The 23997-nt window shown below is 40.3% G+C and overlaps 1 protein-coding gene across 1 annotated transcript; it reads right to left on the bottom strand.

Annotated features, from left to right (window-relative positions):
- Positions 1-5670: 5670 nt before the first annotated feature.
- On the bottom strand, positions 5671-7446 carry LOC118724236 (F-box only protein 31-like). Its single transcript, XM_036447295.1, has one exon. It carries the CDS (start codon positions 7411-7413, stop codon positions 5833-5835), a length of 1581 nt encoding a protein of 526 aa, XP_036303188.1. The 5' UTR covers positions 7414-7446; the 3' UTR covers positions 5671-5832.
- Positions 7447-23997: the final 16551 nt, after the last annotated feature.

Genomic DNA, 23997 nt, shown 5'->3' with positions numbered 1-23997 from the left:
TAAAACTTATCCTCCTCAGACCGTTCCAAAAAATTCAAAAGAAAGGAACACTTCCAAACTATTTCCATAAAGCCAGCATTACCCTAATCCCAAAACCAGATAAAGATACTACAAAGAAAGCAAATTACAGGCCAATATCTCTGATGAACATAAATGCTAAAATCCTCAACAAAATTCTAGCAAATTGGATCTAACATTACACCAGAAAGATCATACACCATGACCAAGTGGGATTTATTTTAGGGATACAAGGCTGGTATAATATCAGCAAATCAATAAATGCGATACCTCACTTAAACAAATTGAGAGACAAAAATCACATAACCATATCAATTGATTCAGAAAAAGCATTTGACAAAATCCAACATCTTTTCATGATAAAAACTCTGCAAAGTGGGAATAGAGGGATAATACCTCAACATCATAAAAGCCTTATATGACAAACCTACAGCCAACATCATACTCAATGGACAAAACCTAAACTCATTTCCTCTAAGAATGGGACCAGGACAGGGATGCCTACTTTCAACATAGTACTGGAAGAGTTAGATGTAGCAATCAGATAAAAAGGCATCCAAATTAGGAGAGAAAAAAAAAAGAGGAGTAAAACTGTCATTATTCTTAGCTGATGTGATATTGTACATAGAACATCCTAAAGATTCCATAAAAAAACTACTAAACTTAATAAATGAATTCAGCAATGTAGCAGAATACCAAATTAACACCCAGAAATTTATTGCTTTGTTATACAACAATAATGAACATACAGAAAAAGAAACTAAAAAAAAAAAAAAATCCCATTTACCACTGCAACAAAAATTTAATATACCTAGGAATAAACTTAACTAAGGAGGTAAAAGACCTGTACTCAGAAAACTAAAGGACATTGAAAAAAAGAGGTAGAGGAAGATATATACAAATGGAAAAATATACAGTGTTCCTGGATTGATACAGTCAACATCATTAAAATGTCTTTATTACCCAAAGCAATCTATAGATTCAATGCAATCCCCATTAAAATAACAATGGCATATTTCAGACCTAGAACAAACTCTCCCCCCCCAAAAAAATAAATATATATATATATGTATGTATGTATATGAGGAAAAAAGACCCTGATTGGCTTCAACAATCCTGAGAAAGAAGGAAAAAGTTGGAGGAATCACCATACCAGATATCAAACTATCTTTTGTAGCCACTGTTCTCAAAACTGTGTGGTACTGGTACAAGAACAGACATAGACCAATGGAACAGAACAGAAATCAACTCCCATCATCATGCTCAATCAACATGTAAGAAAGGAGACAAGGGAACACAGTGGAGTTAAGAACGTTTCTTCAGTAAATGGTGTTGGGAAAATTGGACAGATACATGCAAAAAAATTAAACTAGACCACCAACTTATACCATACACGAAAATAAACTCAAAATGGATAAAAGACTTAAACATAAGACGGGAAACCATAAAAATCTTAGAATAATCCCTAGGCAGTAAAATGTTAGACATATGTCATAGCAATATCTTTATTGATATTGCTAAGACAATTAAAACTAAGGACAAAATAAATAAATGGGACTACATCAAAATAAAAAGCCTCTGCATAACAAAAGAAACCATCAACAAAACAAGAGAGCCCACTGCATGGAAGAACATATTTGCCAATGTTATATCTGATAAGGTTTTAATCTCCAAAATTGATAGGGAACTCATACAACTTAACAAAAGGAAAATAAACAATCAAATCAAAAAAATGGGCAAAGAACTTTCACAGACACTTTTCAAAAGTGGACATAGAGAAAGCCAAGAGACATATGAAAACACAAAATTTGTGCATGGGAGCAGGTCCCTCAGCCCAGCCTGCACCTTCTCACAATCCAGGACCCCTCGGGGGATGCCTGCCTACTGTACTGGTTTAGGCCTGATCCTGGAGTCAGCAGTTGAACATCCCTCCAGGATTGGGCCTAAACTGGCAGTCAACATCCCTCTTTCAATCCGGGGCTGCTTGCTCCTAACAGCTCACTTGTCAACCTGCCTGATTGCCCCTAAACACTGCCTGCCTGACCACCCCTAACCATAGCAGACTATCAAATCTCAGAGGGAAGGAAGGGAAGGGTAAGACTATCAAACCTCAGAGGGAAGGAAGGGAAGGGTAAGACTATCAAACCTCAGAGGGAAGGAAGGGAAGGGTTGGGGTAAGAGATAAACTAAAGAACTTCTATATAAGCATAACCAATGGACACAGACAGTTTGGGGATGAGGGCTTGTGCTGGGGGTGGGAATTGGCAGGGAGGAGGAGATATATGTAATACTTACAACAATTAAGAATTTTTAAAAATTAATATGTGAAAAAGAAAAAATTCAGGAAATTCACACTTCAGTGAATTGTCTATTGAAATCAGGGGGCTCAGAAAAGTTTGCTTGTAAACATGAATAAATATGTTAGTTTTTACTGAATTTTTTTTAGTAATTCTCAGTTTTACAAATGTCTTTTTCTATAATACCAGAGGCTCAGTGCAGGAGATTCGTGCACTGGGGAGGTCCCTCAGCCCTGCATGTGCCCTCTCGCAGTCTGGGAGCCCTCGCTCCTTACTACCCATCTGCTCACTGCTCCTTAGTGCAGGCGGGAGAGTCTCAAACAACTGCTGCTTTGCTCATCAGCCATGAGCCAGCTTCTGGCTGAGCAGCGCTCACCCTGTGGGAGCGCACTGACCACCAGGGGGCAGCTCCTGCGTTGAGCATCAGCTTCATAGTAACTGGTTGTTCTGCCATTCAGTCGAATTGCATGTTACCCTTTATTATATATTTTATAATGTAAATACTTCTATGTGAAGGTACAACAATGTGCATTGAAATAAAAATGAAGTCCAAACTAAAAATAAAATAAAATAAAACACTTGGGATATGGAGCCTAAAGATAATCATTGCTAATATTTAGGACAAAAAAAAAAATGATTCTTCTTATGACACCATTTGGAAAATATTTACACTAAAAAATTGCATCATCTAAGTATTTGGGAGGCTTTTCCTTAATAAAGCATGCAATTGATCCTGTCATGTGATTTTAGGGATATTAGAAGGCATTTTGGCTGCCGGGCCTCCTTTTCAGTCACTGGATTTGTATTTTCTCACCTCCAGAAGTTTTTGCATATATTTGTTCCAAATGATTCATGGTTTACAGGTAGTTTATATCTCATAAGTCTATTTAATTGCCATGGACATATTTTCCTGTAGGAATCTCTTGCACAACCCGCGTGGAAAGAGTTCCAATTCAGGGTTCAGGTTCTGGAGAAGGGCCGCACACAAATGAAGAGACTTGAGACTTGAAGAAATTCAACTTGGCGATATGGGGGCCAGGTGGTAGTCCAACTCTAGTAGGAGAACTACTGCTCTGACCCTGCCATTTCTTTTATTGAGGCTTTGGGGAAAACATGTTAGGCAATATAAACAGAAATTTACATGTAGCCCTTAGGCAGGAAATAACAGAAATTTACACGGGGCAAACAGGTGGAGGCTGCTTCAGCTAACAATTTCTCAACGAAAGGGTGAGTGGTTAGAGTAATTAAGGTTGTTGACCAGCCTTCCTGGCTTCCTGTCAACATCTCTTTTTAGTGAAACTGATTTGTTTTCCAGCATTTCCCCTCTGATCTGAAAGGTTTCACTGGATCATCACCTGGACTATGCCTTTGCCAACCCATATGAAATGATAAGAGTCAGGAATGGATATGCATCTTCCTTCATTTTAACTTATAAGAAGTTGCTTATAATTCATTGATTCTCTTTAGTCCACCATCAGATGGACCTTTCTCCCACAAAGTAGCTTATTCCAAATTGTTTTTTCTGAGCCGGTAGTAAACTTTCGTGTCAAGTGATCTTTCCTTGTTGTCCTAAACGTTGCATTTTTCAGTTATAGGGAAAAGAGTAATGTTTTCTGTAGGATACAAGAAGTTTTCTCAGTATTCCCTATTCATGTTCCCTACCTCTAGGTACCTGGACCTCCTTGCCCTAAACACTATATAATCCGTTTTTAGAACTCTGAGTCCAAAGAATTCCCTTATGACCCCGGGTATCTCAGCCACAGATGGGAGGTGGATGTCAGCTAGTAACGAACCATTCCTATGGTTAAACTCCTGAGTGTCCATTTGAATCCCTTAGGGCAATACTAGGGTGTCAATTGCAAGTTTAGAATGAATCTTTCCATCTTGCAGTGCCTTTCTAAAAGAAATTTCTTCTCTATTATTAACAAAATAATAGTTCTAGCCCTCCCCCCCCCCATATTGATGAGTAAAAGTCCACCCACCTACTTTGAAGCATAGAAAAAAATGATTATGAAGTTCTTAAGTAACCATTTCTATGCTGTTTTCTCTCAGACACTCCTGTAATACTTAATGTGAATAGTTTAATATTGTAAAATATATATCTTTTAATCTTTATTGTTGATAGTATTACATATGTCCTCTTCGTTCCCCCATGGGTCCGTTCTAGTCTACCCCCACCCCCCACCCCAGGCTTTTACCACCCTATGTCTGTGTCCATGGTTATGCATATAGGCATACAAGTTCTTTGAACTCTTTCCACCCACAGACCTACTCATTCCTTTCCTCAGAGATTCTTCAGAATGTTCCATGCTTTTATGTCTCTGGATCTACTTTGCTCAACCGTTTATTTTGTTCATTAGATTCCACACAGGAGTGAGATAATGCTGTAAAGTATTGCACTGTATGATGTGAAAAATATATGTTATTATGCCCTCTTAACTTATAACATATTAGACTGATGGTTTTGATTTTTATATCTTGACAAACTTTACTACCAGATGCTATGCAATAAACATGCATTTTTGTACTTGCAGAAGCTGCTGCTTATTATTCAAGTTGATTGATTTTTCAAGACACTGGTAATGGATAAGTTTGAAGTTCATACTGTCTACTGTTAAATAAAATAGCATTCTCCAGAATTTAAAAAATAAAAGAAAGAAATCCATACTTATGGACTTGTATGTCATGGAAATCCACAAAATTCAAAACTAGAGTGTGTGTGTGTGTGTGTGTGTGTGTGTGTGTGTTTAGAAGGCAGTAATGCTGTCAATCAGAGAGATGCCAGGGTCCTTCTCAATGCTCTCTGGAAAATGGTTAGAGCATCATATCAATACAACAAGGTTGCAGGTTTGATCCTGGATCAGGGCACGTGCAAGAAACAAAGAATGAATGCATTAATAAGTGGAACAACACCTCTCTCTCTCTCTCTCTCTCTCTTTCTCTCTCTCTCTCCTTCAAAAAATTTTTCCTATGTGCCAGAAAGGTTTCCTCTTGCTGACATGCAAGTTATCATCAGGCCCAGTCAAACCTCACCACAGGCATCTAGGCAGGCAAACAACACTCCCTAGAGTGATATTCTTATCTTTCTTTCATCCCCCAATTCAGCCTCCCAGCACGTCACACTACAGCAAAAATATTCCTTCAAAGTAGTGTATTAGTATATCTAGTGTATTATACCCACTGAGCCAAACCAGTCAGGGCAAGTTGTTGTTTTTTTGTTTGTTTGTTTGTTTGTTTGTTTTTTAATATATTCAGAGTTGTACAACCTAATTTTAAGACCTTTCCTTTTCTTTTTTAAAAGACATGCTCAGTTTAACTTTCCCATCAGCTACTGACAAATACTCAGGCATATGTTGAACACTTAAAAGAAAGTGTCTTGGTGACTGGACCCAGACACCTATAAGAAGGAGGGTATTCTGGTCAGAAGGTCAAATCTCCAAAGTGTATGCTGCTGCTCTTCCCTGGTGGTCCAGAGCCCTTGCCCGCTGCTGCCTGCCCCTGGGCAAGGGCGGGGTCATCAGGAGGTCAGGGACTGAATGCTCTCGAGCATCTCCTCAAAGGCCTGTGGGGATGGTGCCTCTGCATTTTGGAACGAGGCCTGGACTCTGCTGTAAAGGCTGAGCGATTTCAGCTCCAGCCAGATGAACCCGAAGTGGTCCTCATCGAACAGGATGAAGAGCCCAGGGATGTGCTCGGGGTTGATAAAGCCATGGTGGGCAACATGGCCCACGCCATAGAAACACATCCTGCAGGTTCGGGGGAAGTCCTCATTAGGTGAGCTCATGTCCACAGGCAGAACCATCTGGACAGGCTGTTCCTGCAAAGCTGCAGCCCAGGACTCCCTGACCTCAGTGGGTGGCCCAACATTGGGCTGGGCAGGGCTCTGCCAGCCATGGCCTTCACTGTCCCCCGTCCTGTCTTCTTGCTGCTCCAGGCTCACCTGCTCATGAACTTCCAGGACGATGCGGGAGAGCTCGTTGAAGTTGCTGAGGTTCTGGTCAACAGGCAGCTGGATGCGGTGCATGAGGTTGATTTCTATCGTCTGCTGCCCGGCAGGGATGTTGGGGTCACCCGTGATCTTCGTGGCCCTGGCATACTTCCCGTGGAAGCTGAGCATGACAATCTCTATGCCGTGGACATCGTAGGTGCCTTTGAAGAGGCCTGGCCTGATGAGGTCGTCTCGGTGGCTGGGCGGAAGGTAGACGCGGTGGCGGGTCAGGCAGTTGTCACACTGACTATAGATGAACTTCATCAGGAGGAGCTGCTTCCAAGACTCCTGGGAAATGTCCTCCAGCGTCCGCCCCCACTCTTCCCTCAGCCACACTTGTAATTCCTCTTGCCTCCCGCCAGGCATCATGTGGTGGTCCGTCAGGTTGCACTGGGTGGAGAACTCGTCCTTCAGCATCTGGATGTGGCCGCTGTGGGGCCCTCTGCAGCCGTGCATGCACTCCACCACGTCCGATTTCCTCTCTGTCAGGTGAATTCTAAATGAGAGCTTGCTTTGCACTGGGTCATTCACATGCGGGTAATGGGGAGGCAGGTACCTCCAACCAATAATGCACAAGCCGTCCACCACTACATTCAACAGTCCTCCATAGGGCCCGACATCTGGCTGCCACAACCCCAAAATGTGTCTGTAAGGGTGGAGCAGCTTTGCATAGACTTCCCGATAAGACACACCCATGATCGCCAGGTTCTGCACATTTTCACCCACGCCATACTCCTCCCGGCAGCGCCGCCTCCAGATGCTGTCGGTGGTGCGCAGGATGCGATGGAACTTGGTGCAGGCCTGCGCCAGGCTGGGCAGGTCTGTGCCGGGGAGCGAGGCAAAGATCTCCACCAGCAGCTCTGGAGGCAGGTCCTGCAGCGAGCAGCGCGGGGTTGGCGCGGGACTCACAATGCCTCCGTTCCCAGCACCAAAGAGTGCCTCCGAGTCCGCCTGGACGTGCTCCTCTTCCGGGTGTGGGTCCAGCTCGCTGTCTGCCGCGGCCTTCTCTGCTGGGCCCCGTTGCTGCTGGCGACACTGGCATCCCCGCGAAGGGCCTGCTCTGCAGAGGCCAGCGCACTCCTCCTGGCCTGTCTGAGTGACAGCCACCATCCCGTCTGCTGCAGCCTCTGGGCTGAGCTGGCCGCGCCCCGCCCGGAGAGCCCAGTCACGCCCCCTTGGAGAGGGCCAATGGTAGGACTATTTCAACAGTCCAGAAAGAAACCCACACCCATGAGCAGAAACTTCTCTTTCCCAGGATCCCCTCCCTTTCCTCCCACACTAGCCCCAGGCAGACACTCCTCTGCAATCTGTGTAGGTATGCCTCTGTGGGTGTGCCTATGGAGGACATTTCACAGGTAAATTCAGTCATCAGGTTGTGACTGGTCTTTTGTGACTGGCTTCTTTCCCTTAACATTTTCAAGGTTTATGTGTTATATCCTGTACTAGTACTTCATTTCTTCATGTTACTGGATAATATTTTAGTGCATGGGTATACCACATTTTGTTTACCTATTCATCAGTTGGTGAATATCTGGGTTCTTTCCACTTTTTGGCTATTATGAATAGTGCTGCTGTGAATATTGTGTTCGTGTTTTTGTTTGAGCATGTTTCCATTTCTCCTGGGTATATACCTAGAAGTGGAACTTCTGGGTCATATGGTAATTCCATGCTTAACATGTTGAGGGGAACTGCCAAAATGTTTTCCAAAGTGGCTCCACCATTTTACATCCCCATTATCAATGTATGCGGGTTCCAATTTCTCTACATTTCTTATTAATACTTTTTTAAAGTATATATTATAGCCATCCTAGTGAGTGTTTGTTGTGGGGTCAAACCCTGGGTTCAAAATAAGACCACTGGAGGCTGATAATTTATTAAAAAAAGCAGGCAAGAACTTATTGAAATATCTGGCCAGGGCAGCCACAAGAGTACCACATGCAGGCGAACCCTACATGACTGCGCTGCTTTAGGGGTAGGTAGTTATTTTTAAAGGTTCTGAGAAGGAAAACCCCCATTCTGCAACAAACTGTTGTTTGGAATTTTCTGCTGCTCTTCCTAGATAAAATGTTGCTTTCTAGTTTGCTTTAGCCCTTTTGAAGAATGATGAAGATAAACTTAGCTGTCTGACCTTGCAGGCCAGAGACCAGATATGCCCACAATCTCAATACCATGCCAGGTGCACTTTTTTTAAATTGGATAGAACAGCATTGTTTTTCAAGGCCAGCATCGAGATAACCACTAAGTGCACATAGGGCTGGCTCCTTAATAAAAAATTTAAAAAAAGGAAGTTCTGCCTGTAACCTTTCTTAGAATTTGAATTCATCCTATTTCAGTGTTGAGTGGTATGTTATTATGGTTTAGAGCAGAGTTCTTGACTGTAATCTGACTTGTCCTTGAACTCCGTAAGGGGAATCTCTTCCATTCTCAGCCTTCACCCAGCCTCTGCCAAATCTCTCAGACCCCTGGTAGGAATAGACTCCTGCCTGTGGGCAAGAATGAGCTCACGTTTTTCACTTTCAGTTGGCCTCGGTTCTTCACTTTCCGCTGACTAACCTTGCTAGTTTTTGGGTGAATGGATACCCTGTCAGAATTTCACATGATGTACTAGGAATCAGAAACATGGCATAAATGAGACTTTTAATAACACTCTCCAGAGTGGGTGCCCATTTTACAGGAAAACCTTGAATCAGTTTTTTAGTAAAATTCTCCATAGGATTGTGCCATACGCAATTAAAACAGTGCATTAAACGAGGAACTGGGCATATTTGTCTATTCCCCTTCCTAGCCAAAATTCAAGAAAAAAAATTTAAAAAGGTAAATATATATTAAAAAGTAATGGGCCCTAGCTGGTTTGGTTCAATGGATAGAGCATCAGCCTTCAGACTGAAGGGTCCCAGGTTCAATTCTGGCCAAGGGCACATGTCTCGATTGCAAGATTGATCCTCAGTAGGGGGCATGCGGGAGACAGCCAATCAATGATTCTCTCGTATCAATGTTTCCATCTCTCCCCCTCTTCCTTGTTTTCTAAAATCAATAAAATATATATATTTTAAAAAGTAATGGGAAATTCCAAAAGCAACATTAGCTAGGAAAAATTTAGAGGGATTCTCACAAGATAGAAAACAGATGGGGGCAATAATTGGACCAGAGATTATCAGAGACAAAAACATTCAGAAGTGTGAATTAAAGGGGCCACATATGAACATGACAAGCTAAGGGAAGGCCTGCATGGCAGTCTTGCACTCAAAGGCCAAAAGTAACCACAAAGGATGGTCTGAAATGAAACTTTTAACTAAAAGCAATTAGAGTGTGTAGTTATATCCTAGGCCAGTATCTTCATTGGCAAGGTCAACCTTTACCTTAATTAGTGTTTAAACCCCACTAGTGCCTGGAGCCTATCTGTCTTTTGCACCTATAATAATATATCCTTGAAATGTTTGAATAACTTGTAACTTCCCTTCTCCCAGACCCAGTGGGGCACAACCTAATGTGTGTGAGTGCCAGGACAGATACCACAAATTCCTTCATTGTTATCATGTTAATTGTTCCTGCACCCACCTAAGTATGTGACTATCATTTTCCTTTTTATCCAATCCCAGGGGTTTCTCCCTCCCTCCCCCCATCACATTTGCTTTCTCCCTCCTCTCCAGTCTATCACCAATGGATTTCATGCAACCCATCTATGTCCTTCCTTTGACTGCAATGTATAAACACAGATGTAACCCGCCATTCTTCCAAGCATTATCTCAATCCGTTGAGGTTCTGCTTCCCTGCAATTGTCCACAGATTGGCTCAAATAAGCTCACAAATTTTTTTTTTTACAGGTTTGAATGTTTTTATGTTAACAGAAGTAAACTGCACAGATGAGAACATAAAGCTTATAATAAGTAAAAATTTGTAATGAACAACATGCTCAAAAGCAAACATAAAAATTCACTCTATCTCTAGATATGTTCAGCTGTTCATTCCAAACAACTGGACCATTTGTCTCCCCCTTCCTCTGAGAACTGCGTGCGGCTAAGTGTTTGGTAAGGCTGAAGCTCTCAGCATTATCCATTCATTCATTCATTCATTCACTCATTTATTATGTTATTTTTTAACGAGGGAGTCTGAGGTCAGTCAGTCATTGTTTCAATGACATCTCCCTGTTACTGGTGGGCAGTGAATGTTTTGTGTTTTTGTATGTGTGACACTATCTTATTTCTCATTCCAGTTTGAATGACACTAATGATATATATGCTCTTTCCAGATTCAAAGTTCTTTTTCCTCAGAACATTGAGAAATTTGGCTTTTCATCTTTATATACTTGAGTTGCCAGTAAGTGACAGATCAATCTGATTCTTGTCTGTTTGTTGCTCTTCTCTCCTCTTTTGAAAGCTTTTAGGATTTTTGCTACTCTTGTTTTTAGTTTTCATCACCCTTATTTTTCTACCAGTGAGATTTTTTTTATTCTACTTAATCCTTAGTGACTAGTTTTAGTATGACTAAGGTTTTTCTCCAATTCTGGTATACTATGATAGCTTCTACTATTTCTTTAAATATTTTTTCTCCTCCATTTGTTTCTCTCCTTATAGAATGTCTTTTAATATTCAAGATAGTGATGTAGGAAGAACCTATGGAGCAATTTTCTCTGAAAAAAAAACCAAAACAAAAAAATAAAGGTTGGCTGAGGGACAACTACACATCAGGCGAGCTAGAAGAAAACCACATCCAGAGGGTAGGAGAGGCTGGGACACAGCTCTTCACAAATCTCACACCTGGCCCTGCACATGACCCACGTGATCAAGCGAGAACTCAAAACCCAGCCCTTATCCCTGAGGAGCAAAGGGTTTGAACTCCACCTTGGGCACCCCACTTTTAAAAGCAGCACCTGAAAGATGAACCCGCAAAACATGTAGCTTTGAGTCCTAAGACCCACAAAACTTCAGGGACCTGAGAAACTGCTCACAAGTTCTTCCTCACCTGCCCTGCCCCCAAGGCCCGTCTCAGAGGCAACTGACTGCAGCCACACCCTTAAGAGAAAGAGGCACATTTGCTTATAGTAAAGCTTCTGATTTTTCACACGCACCCAGGAGTCTGCTGGAACACCCTGGGCATGAGACTGGTGGGTGCCTTTCTCACTCTCTTCCTCTACCCCTGGCCCCACCCCCCTTTTTCTTAAATATATTTTATTGATTTTTTTACAGAGAGGAAGGGAGAGGGATAGAGAGTTAGAAACATCAATGAGAGAGGAACATCGACCAGCTGCCTCCTGATATGCCCGCAACCAATGTACATGCCCTTGACCAGAATCGAACCTGGGACCCTCTAGTCCACAGGCTGACACTATCCACTGAGCCAAACTGGTTTTGGCTCTTCCTCTACCTTGCCTTTGTTTGTTTGTTTGTTTGCTTTTATAATCCTATACTCCTCCTCTTATCTCTCTCCCCTCCCCATCTGTGCAGACACCTTCCCCAAAGCTCCCTTTCTGCTTTGGGTACCCAGCAGGTGCCATCCTTGCATTCCCCCTCCACTGGGCTCCAGAGCAGTGGTGTCTCCCAGAGGGAGTGTTTATGCCACTCTGGTGCCTGGATCTTTGCAGCCACCAAACAGGAGCCACCTGTTGATAATCTAGCTTTAGTGGCCAGGGCAGCTTGCCTTCCTGGGTCCCATGGGACTATAACAAGGGAAGAGACAGATGTTGGTGGACGGAAGCACACCCCTCGCCTCTCTGTGAGAGAAGTGTGCTGCTTTTCTTGGAGCAGGCCTGAGGAGGAGGCTGCAGGGCTGGCACACCTAGGGGGCTGCTTGCTGCCCTCCGGGAGGGGAGGCGGGTGGACGCCCTCTCTGTGCTATCCCTCTGCTTGCCTCAGCTCACCTGTGTCTCCCTGAAATGAGCTGATAACACTCTTCTGGGCTCTGATGTTTCCCAGTGCCACCAGGGGACACGCCCAGACCACCTGGCTCTGGTGGCCATCAGGGCTTCCTGCGGGAGGTCCCACAGAAGGGGATGCATTTGCATTCCTGAAAAGCTGTCTAAGGGCCTGGCTTCCAGACAGCCTGCATCTAGGGCGGGCTGAGGTCAGCCCCTTTGGGGCACTGACTGTGCTTGTCACACCTTCAACTACCAGGAGCGACTGAAAATGAAATAAGCTGCTTGGACAATCACAAAGCTCGGGAGACCAAGAGCTGAGGTAGGGTTAAAGGACAAGTTTCATCTACAAAAAGCCACTCCTTCAAGACTGGGAGCCATGCTGTCTCATCTAATGCATAGAAACCAACAGAGAGTCAAGCAAAATGAAGAAGCAAAGGAATATGTTACACATGAGGGAAAAAGAGAAAACCTCAGAATATTTTGTAAGTAAGCATGAGAATTTATTGTTTGTCATATTTCTTAGCTGTAATTTTAGACATTTTTATTGTTAAAAACAACCAATTGTTGGGGGGAAAACATGCCCTTCTTCCCCCTCCCCCTTTCTATCGCCTGTGTGTGCATTTTGTGCAAAAAAAAAAAAATTGATGTTGCATTTCAGCAAATGTTTTTTTGCAGTTATTAAGATAATTATATGATTTTTAATTTTTAGCCTAAGGCTAAAATGCACTGGTTGATTTTTTAATGTCAAATTAAGCTGATAACCAAATTTATCTTTCTATTTACCTATTTATAGACAGACACACAATTCAGATTTAGTTAATGAGTATATCACTTAATCATTGTATATTAGCTCATGAGTGAGTGAATTTAGACAATTTTTATTTTAAATATTATTTTTGACAGATTTTTGTATCAAGGATATGCAGGCCTCATAAGACCTCACCTCCTATCCCCATACCTTGGGTATAAGGTTTCAACCTATGAATTGAGGAGAAGGCAAAAATATTTAGGCCCTAGTAAACATACATATCTGTAACCCAGCATCTTAGTATTAATAATTTATTACCAGGAATAAGCACAAATAAATAATAACAAAAGTTTTTATCCCACTATTATTCAATAAACAATTACATAATATTCAGCCACTTAAATATGTTCTTAAAGGCTAAATATAAAACACCCATTTTTATATGCAGGCTTAACAAAAAGTAAAGAAAAACTAGTAGAATTTCATTGCATGCAGATGCATGCATGTATATACATGCATATTTGACTATACTTATGTGTATATATGCTTCTGTAATATGAAGGTCATAGGGAAATATTGCTAATAGGAATTTTAGCATGGTGGTAAGATTAAGAGTGACAATGTTTATTTTATTTACCAGTATTTTATATATTTTCTATCAGAATATATTTTTGTAATAACAAACCAATTATAAAGCACTATTATGAAATATAGAGCATAAAATAATGTAGTAAGAGTTTAAGTGAAAATTTTAATTCTCTCTGCTATGATTATAGCAGTCTAGAAATTGCATATGCATATGAAAAATATCTGTCTAAAGTATACAGAAAAATTAAAAGTTAATTTAATATGATTTTCAACAAGCCATCATTTTTGTTATGACAACAGTTGCTTTTCATTTTAAAAAGTAAAATAAAAGCACAAACTTCACTGACAGAAACTGTGGTGACAGCCACAGCAACAGAAAAGGAAATTGTATAGATCTAGTATAATCCAGTTTCAAATATAGAGTTTCTCACTGCACATATCTAGTTGTGTCTGTCAGATACAAACTGTTATTGCTATCATTAGCCAACAAGTAAATCCCTGATACATGAGCATGCCAGAAGGTGTCCCTTCAGCCATCTTTGGCTCAGCCCTGCCATTGATCTTAGGAAAGACTATTCTGTGATCTTGCAACCCTACTCAGATGTCGTGACCTTGGGCTACATGCTCTGACATTGGACTGAGAATAAGGAGTTGAGATTTCCTAATTGACTCTGACTTCAGGCTGACAACTTTTGTGAATTATTTCACCTGCTGCTATGTCACAAGACCTTTTCTGTCATAAGCACTCCACATACATACACAGACATAAACACACCCAAATAATTATGGGCATACAATGAGTAAAAGACTTGGAAAATAGGCATAGAAACAGTCTTCTTTGGTTACTTTTGTGCTTTTGACCAGCAATTTCCAATAGTGTGCTATAAGAATTTTTAAAATATACAATACCTGACTATTTAGACCTTTTTTTCTCCCCCTAGATTGTCATATAAAAAATGATAATAGCTGTTTAGTGTGAATGCTCTGTCTTAAACCATAAACATATAGGTCATAAAATAGAGTAGCCTCTTATTGGTCATGTCACATAATAAAATTGCATCTGATTTGTTAATTCTTGGTTCCAGAAATCCTTATATATAAGTATAGGCACCTGATTATTTTAAAAGTCACTTTGGAGCAAAAAGAATAAGTAATTTCTATTATTATTATTTTAATCAACCAAAATTATACCTATTTTTTTGTCATACTGGCAAAAAATAATGTCTTTGGTGTGCAAGATAATTTTAATAATTAGTCTATATGTACTATGAAATGAAAAAGGTTGAAAATCACTGCTTTTGATCTTTGTTTTGAGAGATGGTAGTGTGAAATTAGACTACTTGTAAATCAATTCAAAATTTGAATGTGAAAATGAAAAAAGGATTTTCGGTTTATCCTCAGAATTAGAAGCAATATATCCTATTTATGGATTTCCAGTTTATCCTTAGAATAATATCCTAATTTTTCAGTAAAAAATAGCTGAGAAGTATGTTGCCCATCAGTGCATTCTATACCTTTCTTATCTGGTCAAAAATGATTTTTTTTTTTAATTTCACAAAACTAAACACCTTCTGTGATGACCCCCAAGAAAGAGACCCCCATTGACTTCCCAGTCCCTACTGTTCACTCTTTTGTGTAATTCCTTCTCTAAATGTTTGATTTATGTGTCAACAGGTTAAAGCTGTGGTACTCCATTACTTAGTCAAACATTAGGCTCGGTGTGGCTTTTCAGTACTGGTTAACATATGTGGTTAACAAAAACAATCAGTTGACTTTAAGTAGAAGCATTTACCTTCAACAATCTGGGTGGGCCTCATCTAATCAGTCAAAGGCTTCAAGACTAAAAACAAAGATTTCCACAGAGAAGAGATTCTACTGAAGACTAGAGTTTCCGTTCCTAATGAGTTTCCAGCTTGCTAGCCTGCCCTGTAGGTTTCATACCTGCCACTTTCTATAATCATTTGAGTCAGGTCTTTAAAGTAAATTTATTCTCTTTATTCTATTGGTTCTATTTATCTCAAGAACTCTGACTGGCATGTGGATGGATGGATGGATAGATAGATAGATAGATAGATAGATAGATAGATAGAATCACTTCATTGTTTTTAATTACAGCACATAAAGCATACACAGTGTCCATGTCTTTTTTAAAACTAATTGATAGTATGATTTTGCCAGGACCGGTTTGGCTCAATGGATAGAGCGTCGGCTTGGGGACTGAAGGGTCCCGGGTTCGATTCCAGTCAAGGGCATGTACCTTGGTTGCGGGCATACCCTCAGTGGGGGGTGTGCAAGAGGCAGCTGATCGATGACTCTCATCGATGTTTCTAACTCTGTATCTCTCTCCCTTTCTCTCTGTACAAAATCAATAAAATATATTTTAAAAAAACAACTAATTGATAGTATGATTTAGACTGTTTCATTTATCAGAAGATACAAATGTTCAGTGACCATGGCATACACAAATCATCATTTAACTATGAGTATGGAAGAAACTGTAAGTTTACTAGATATTCCAACAACCCAACACACCAGGTCATGAATTTTATGCAGGTCTAGTAAAACAGTCCTATGCTTTTCCTATGTCTAAAATAATCAAGTGGGCAATATAGAAGCAAGGCCTGGAAATACTTTAGTCATAGAATTATTGGCCATGTTAGGAGATTATTGGCCATGTCAGACTGGGCCCGGCTTCAGCAACCTCTCAGTACCTTGGTTAGCTAGAAAATTCCCAGGGGGCTCAGAGGCGCATCCCTAGATGTGGGCACTGTCCAGGTTGATAGGTGGGATCATGGACTTACACCAGGGCCTGCTGAGGGTGGACCCCTGCTGGTGCCGGTACAGGGCAGCTGTGTAGAGCTGTGACTTTGGTCTTGGCATGGCAGGACCAGAGCATCTGCGGGGTCCCAGGACAAGGTCACTGCTGAGCAGATCGATTTAGTATGACTGAAGAGATGTAAGATCTAGCCATTCCCCCCCCCTCCCCCCGATGTTTAAAAAGCTATTTCTCTGCAGTATTTTTAAGAAATATATTTTCTGCTGCTAGAATTTCATTGCTAGGAATTAAACAGGTAGAAATTATGTACAAGGACATAATTATTCTAGTATCTTTCATGATTAAGGTAAATACAATGATGATGGTTCAATAATATCTGTGAGCTCCAGCAAACCTCAATGCAGTAACTCAGTAGTCATATCTCTAGTGCTAAAGGCAGGATCCTGAAGGTTCTTCAGTGTCTCTGTTTTACTGTTCTAATAGAGGGCATTTGTTATATTCCTCTTAATCAGACTCAGTTCTGCCCCCACCCACCAAGGCAGACAATAAAGTTTTTCTGTGATATTCTTTTCTCAAATTCGTTTGTTTGTTTTTATTATTTTTAAATCCTCACTTAAGACATATTTTTATTAATAGAGAGGATGGGAGAAAGAGGAGGAGGGGGAAGAGGAGGAGCAGGAGGAGGAGGAGGAGGAGGAGGGGAGAGAGAGAGAGAGAGAGAGAGAGAGAGAGAGAGAGAGAGACTGAGAGAAATATTGAAGTAAGGAATAAACTTGGTTCTGTTTCCTCCTTTATTCACACCTACTAGGGATCACAACTGCAACCTAGGTCTGTGCCTTACCTAGAATCCAACCTGCAACCTTCGCTGTAAACTAAGCACCCTGGCTGTACTGGACAAATCTCCAACCAGCTGAGCCATCTGACCAGAGCTTTTCTAACAGTTTTAAACATTTGCTTTTGATAGTCATCAGGGAAGTGCAAATCAAAATTATACTATGATGCACTGTACACCCACTAGAATAGCTAAAATTAAAATATTTATTTACACTTTGCAATTGTTCCATGACAACGTATTCTGCATATGTTAATAGTTGTGCTTTATTTCCCATCCTCTTTCTCTAAGGGCATCTATACAAGTGCTGTGGCAGCACTTTCCTACTCTCCCTTCATCTTCTTCTATATTTTTCATCTATGTATGAGTTGGTGATTTCTAGATAATTTATTTGTAAGAATTTTCTGTAGATGAGAAGGGTAGCAATCCAGAATAGCTATCCAGGCTAAGTGATTTTAATTTTTACTATGGCAGTATTTCCCTTTGTAGTCATGAAATCTACTGACTTCCTCCAATTTAGTTTGCCTTTATGATCACATATGAAGTCTTGTCTTTCGCACTTATGTACTTAATGGTTCATTAGGGCCTTGTGCCAGCCCAGTCCTATTCCTACGCCCTCTTTAGCAGACAAAGGATATATATATATATATATATATATATATATATTACTTTTTTTTTTTGCCATAAATAGATATTTCTCTATTTAGGAAGTAAACATTTTAGTGTGTGTGCTTTATGATATCTATTAGTACCGGATTATCTTTTCTTCATGTTCTTTCTGTGTGTGCCCTGGATGGTAAGTGTTTTTGGCATCTGAAGTCAGCAGTTTTAGCTCAGGAAGCTCTGGAAGTGCTGCGGGTGGCTCTGAGAAGAACAGGATGTGCAGAAGAGGCCTAGAAGTGCTGGATATCAGACACCAACAGGTAAAATGATGGGGTCCTTTGCTGTGATCAAAGAGGACAGGAACAAATGAAAAATTGCAGAATAGGTTTAGAATGTGTTCTGGTGAGAAGTCACACTGCAATGGTAGATTCAAGATAAAGCACTTCTAGAAAAGAGAGAAGTTAGAAAGTGATAATTAGGAGTGTATCCCTTGGTGAAGGTGGTTTCTTCAAAAGACTTAGAGAAGATGCCATAGAAGTTTGAAATTGATGATTGGAGCATTCATAAACCAAGTTAAGATCCAAACCTTGGGTGAGATATGGTACCAGATGTGGCATTTGTTCTAGCAATAGAAGAGGTACCTCTTGCAGTGAAAAACTGGGAAACCTGCCCCTTCCTTCCCTTCAAAAGATCCTCCTTCTGGAACAATTGAAATCTTGTTCTGTGGCATATGTGGTAAACTCATAAAGAATAAAATAAAAATTATTGTGCTTGAGAAAAATCCAACTCATTCAAATATGATTTTCAGAGTAATGGTACAACTACAAATCCAAAGAATGCTACTCTGGGAAAACAAAAGGGGGATAAAAGGAATAAAAATAGATACAAAACTTCCCTATTAACTAAGACACTGGCTAGAAAAATATTGCTGCAAAACAGAGGAAAACTGCAACACAACATTCCAACATGAATTAAGAGGAGGGGGGGGGGGAGAGGAGGAGTTTAAAATGATGATGTAATTGAATCCATGAAGGAAGACAATAAGAAAATAAACACAAGAACTCAGGGGAGATTGGGAAAAAATGGCGCCAGAATAGACAGACGTGTTCTGAGCCTTGTCCCAGAGCAGAAAGAAAGAACAGCTGAGGATCGCACAGGGAGTGTTTGTTAGCAAGCTAAGGGATAGCTGAACTCCAGGAGAAGGTGAGGGCCTGCTGGATGGGGTTCCCCTGACAGGGAAGCACCCACGGCGGCTGGGTCCCCTCCCGGAGCTACAGGCTTGGATGGGGAAATCTTGCCATCTTGAAAGGAAAAGTGGATCTTGTCAGAGGCCTGAATATCCACAGCTGTGGCGACCACAGAGCAGCTGTGAGCCCCAGAACACCGGTCCCAGGTAGCCTGAATGCTTAGACTCAAAGGAGCTCTCCACTCCACCTCAGAAAGGTCAGATTTCATGGGGACAGGGTGAGGACTCTAGTCCTTGTGGAAGACAGAAACATAGCACCGTGCACTGCGAAAGCTGGAGGACCGGGGAGGTGTTTGCATGGAGAAGCCCTGGGCTGTTGGGCTGGTGTGATCTGTAATTGTGGAAGGGATTCCTCAGAGCTGGTAACAGAGGGGATCTCTAAAGAGCAACCCATTTTGATCTGATGCGGAGGGATAGCCTGCATGCTTCAGGGGTGTGCAATCTGCTTGGACTTGCCCGCCAGCCTCCACAAACTGGTTGAGTGTCACAGAGAAAAAAAAGCTAGAGAGGCCTTAAGTCCTGGAAGTCAACCCAGAAACACTGCCACCCACAGACTGAATCACAAATTGATTCTAGTGTAATAAAAAATAAAAGGAACACCAGAAATTAAGACACCCTCTGCTTAAAAATCAGGACTGGATTACAACACTGAGGAGCAGTGAAACGCAGGGAACTGCAATACTGTCCGGACTGGGAAACAGGCGCGCCAAATAGAATGATAGAGGAAGTGAATGACCTTTACTACTGCACATTTTTTTTTTAATTTTGTTTTTATTTTCATTGTTTTCATTATTTACTTAAGAAACTATTTTTTCTTTTTTCCTCACTTGATTTTACTTTTTTAATCATTACATTTTTATTTGTAATCAGCATTATTGCTACTACTATTTTACCTTTTTAATTTTATTTACTTTTGTTTGTTTTTATTGTTTTAAGTGCCATTTTATTTGCTCTTTATTTTACTTTAGGATTAGTATTCTACAATCTATTTTCACTTTTCCTTCACCATCGCTTTATTCTATCTCAACTTTACCTTTATGCCATCACTCTCTTCCTAACCTTTCCCCTTTTGGTGTCCTGTTTATCTTAACCCTTTCCGACTCTAGATTTTCCCTATTCTTTCTGTTTACCCCCTGCTAAAATTTCATCCTACTTATATACATCTAACTTCCAATCCCCTGCTCCAAGTCAATACATACCTTTCTTATCGCTGTCCTAACAAAACAAAACAAAAAATTGTTTTTCTCTGTCCTTTTGTAGTTGCTTGTTTGAATGTTAACTATATTGAAGTTTTATGCTTTTTTTGTGAGATTTTTTTGCTTATTCTTTTTGTTTGGTTGTTTGTATGTTTTTGTTTGCTGTATTTTAGTTTGTATTTTACTTCTGTTTTCCCTTTCCTCACTTGATATTAGTGGGTGTTGTAGGTTGTATTAATCTCCAGGTACTTCTTGCTGGCATTTGCTATGATTAATGGTTGTTCAATTGGAGTTTCCTCATATATATATATATATATATATATATATATATATATATATATATATAGCTTGTTCCTCTTTTCTCTCTTAGTCTCATTCTAGTCTTGCTTATTTTTTTCTCCTTTTCCTAATTTCATTTTGATTCCCCCCTTTTTTCTTTCTTTTTAGTCTTCTTTCTCTCCTACCCCCTAATTTACCTTTCTTTGGTGGTCACTATTATGGAGGTTATTAATATCAATAATTCATTGCTGTTCAGTGCCTTGTGTGTTGTACCTGCTTGTGATGTATTTTGTACAACGCAGGAGAGAGAGAACTACATAACCAGACATCCTGAGAAGAGAGACCCTGGGGAGACAAAGAAACAGCCCACATATGAAAAAAAAAAAAAAGCAGGCATCACCAGAAAAGGAAGTAAACAAATGAGAGACAAGCAACCATTCAGAGAAATGATCATAAGGTAGCTGAAAAGAATAGAAGACAAATTCAACTATCTGAGTAAGAACCAAGAGGAAATGAAGAACCAACAGGAAATGAAGAACCAAGAAAAATGACATCACTGCTGTAAAGAACTCAATAGAAAGCATCAAGAGTATATTGGAAGAGCTGAAACCAGTTTGACTCAGTGGATAGAGCTTTGGCCTGTGGACTGAAAGGTTCCAGGTTTGATTCCGGTCAAGGGCATGTACCTTGGTTGTGGGCACATCCCCAGTACGGGGTGGGCAAGAGAGAGCTGATCAATGTATCTCTCTCATCGATGTTTCTAACTCTCTATCCCTCTCTCTTCCTCTCTGTAAAAAATTAATAAAGTATATTTAAAAAAAAAAAGAGTAGACTAGAAGAAACAGAGGACCGAATCAGTGATCTAGGAGACAAGGTGGGGGGGAAAAATACCCAATTAGAGCAGCTTCTAAAAAAAAAAAAAAAAAAAAAAAAAAATTAAAAAGCAGGAGGAGAGCCTAAGGGAACTTTGGGACAACACAAAACAAAATAACATCCACATAGTAGGGGTCCCAGAAGGAAAGGAAACTAAGCAAGGAACAGAAAAAATGTTTAAAGAAATAATGACAGAAAACTTTCCTGATATAAGGAAGAAAAAAACCACACAAATCCAAGAAGCCCACAGAGTCCCAAGCAAAATGAAGCCCAAAAAACTGACACCAAGGCACATTATAATTAAATTGGCAAACACCAATGACAAAATAAGAATCTTAAAAGTGGCCAAAGAGAGACAGAAAGTTTCATACAAAGAAACTACCATCAGACTAGCAACTGTTTTCTCAACAGAAAATCATCAGGCCAAACGGGAATGAAATGAAATATACAAAGTCATGCAAAGGAAGGGTCTGAATCCAAGAATACTGTACCCAGCAAGGCTATCAATCAAAATTGAAGGTGAAATCAGGAGCTTCACAGACAAAAAGGACTAAAGAAATTTATCACCACCAAACCAGCAATGCAAGAAATGCTAAAGGGTCTGCTGTAAACAAAAAAATAATTAAAAAAATAAAAAGAAAAAAGAAATAGGAAGCGAAGAAGGAACACAGGGGTATAGAATAAATGGCAACAAATAAATACCTATCAATAATAACTTTAAATGTAAATGGATTAAATCCCCCAATCAAAAGACATAGGGTAACAGATTGGATAAGACAACAAGACCCATATATCTGCTGTCTACAAGAAACCTACCTCAGAAAAAAAGATGCACACAGACTGAGGGATGGAAAAAGGTTTTCCAGGCAAATGAAAATGAAAAAAAAAAAAAAAATCTGGGGTAGCAATACTTATATCTGAAAAATTAGATCTCATAACGAAAGATAAGGAAGGCTACTTCATAATACTAAAGGGAGCAATCCAACAAGAAGAAATAACTCTGGTAAACACATACGCACCCAATTAAGGAGCACCCAAATACATAAAAACAAAACAAAACAAAACAAAAAAACCTCCTGGAGGATATCAAGGGAGAGATTAATAGCAATACAATCATAGTAGGAGATTTTAATACCCCACTATCACCATTGAACAAATCCTCTAAACAAAAAAATCAGCAAAGAAACATCAATCCTAAATAACTCTCTAGATCAGATGGAATTAATTGACATCTTCAGAACATTTCACCCTAAAGCCACAGAATATACATTCTTCTCAAGTGCACATGGGTCATTTTCAAAGATAGACCATATGTTGGGACATAGGCTAAGTCTCTCCAAATTCAAGAAGATAGAAATCATATCAAGCATCTTCTCAGATCACAGTGGCATAAAACTGGAAATCAACTACAATAAAAACAATCCAAAGAAAGCAAACACATGGAGACTAAACAACATGCTATTAAGCAATGACTAGGTTACTTAAAAGATCAAGGAAGAAATAAAAAACATAATGGAAACAAATGACAATAAAAACACAACAATCCAAAAATCTATGGGACACAGTGAGAGAAGTCTTGAGAGGGAAGTTCATAGCTTTACAAATCTATTGCAAAACACAAGAAAAAAAAAATGGTAATAAATTACCTAGCCCTACAACTCAAAGAGTTAAAAAGAGAGCAACAAGAAAAGCCCAGTGTAAGCAGAAGTAAAGAAAGAATTAAGATCAGAGCAGAGATAAATGACACAGAAACCAAAGAAACAATACAAAAGATCAACGAAACCAAGAGGTGATTCTTTGAAAGGATAAACAAGATTGATGAACCTCTAGCCAGGCTCACCAAGAAGCAAAGAGAGAGGATCCAAATAAACAAAATCAGAAATGAATGAGATGAAATAACAACAGACCCTGCCAAAATACAAAGGACTGTTACAAAATACTATGAACAACTCTATTCCAACAAACTGGACAACCTGGAGGAAATGGACAGATTCCTGGAAAAATAAAACCTTCCAAAACTCAATCAGGAAGAATACAAACAACTCAATAGGGCAGCAGCTATGGAAGAAATTGAAGCAGTCATCAAAAAGCTTTCGGCAAACAGCCGAAACCGGTTTGGCTCAGCGGTAGAGCATCGGTCTGTGGACTGGGGGGTCCCGGGTTCGATTCTGGTCAGGGGCATGTATATTGGTTGCGGGCACATCCCCTGTGGGGGGTGTGCAGGAGGCAGCTGGTCGGTATTTCTCATCGACGTTTCTAGCTCTCTCTCTCTCCCTTCCTCTCTGTAAAAAATCAATAAAAATATATTAAAAAAAAAAAAAAAAAGCTTCCGGCAAACAAAAGCTGGGGCCAGATGGTTTCACAGGAGAGTTTTACCAAACATTCAAGGAAGAACTAAAACCTATCCTATGCCCACCGGCCAATCAGGAGTGAGTATGCAAATTAACCCAACAGAGATGGAAGGTTAATTTGCATACACAGGCACTGAACAGATAGTGGTGGGGCGGGACACTTGCATCATTGCCATAGTGATGACTCAGGCATTTTGCACCATCCATGCCACTCTGGACCTCTGGGCAGTGTGGGAAGGCAGAAAGGTAACTGGCCAGAAAGGTGGTGGTGCTGGCAGCCAGGGGAAGGAAGGCCCATTCTTGCACGAATCTTCATGCATCTAGTCCTATCTAATAAAGAGGGAATAT

Source organism: Pipistrellus kuhlii, unplaced genomic scaffold (assembly GCF_014108245.1).
Source record: "Pipistrellus kuhlii isolate mPipKuh1 unplaced genomic scaffold, mPipKuh1.p scaffold_m20_p_2, whole genome shotgun sequence".
NCBI lineage: Eukaryota > Metazoa > Chordata > Mammalia > Chiroptera > Vespertilionidae > Pipistrellus > Pipistrellus kuhlii.
This window is presented reverse-complemented; position numbering and strand designations above follow the sequence as displayed.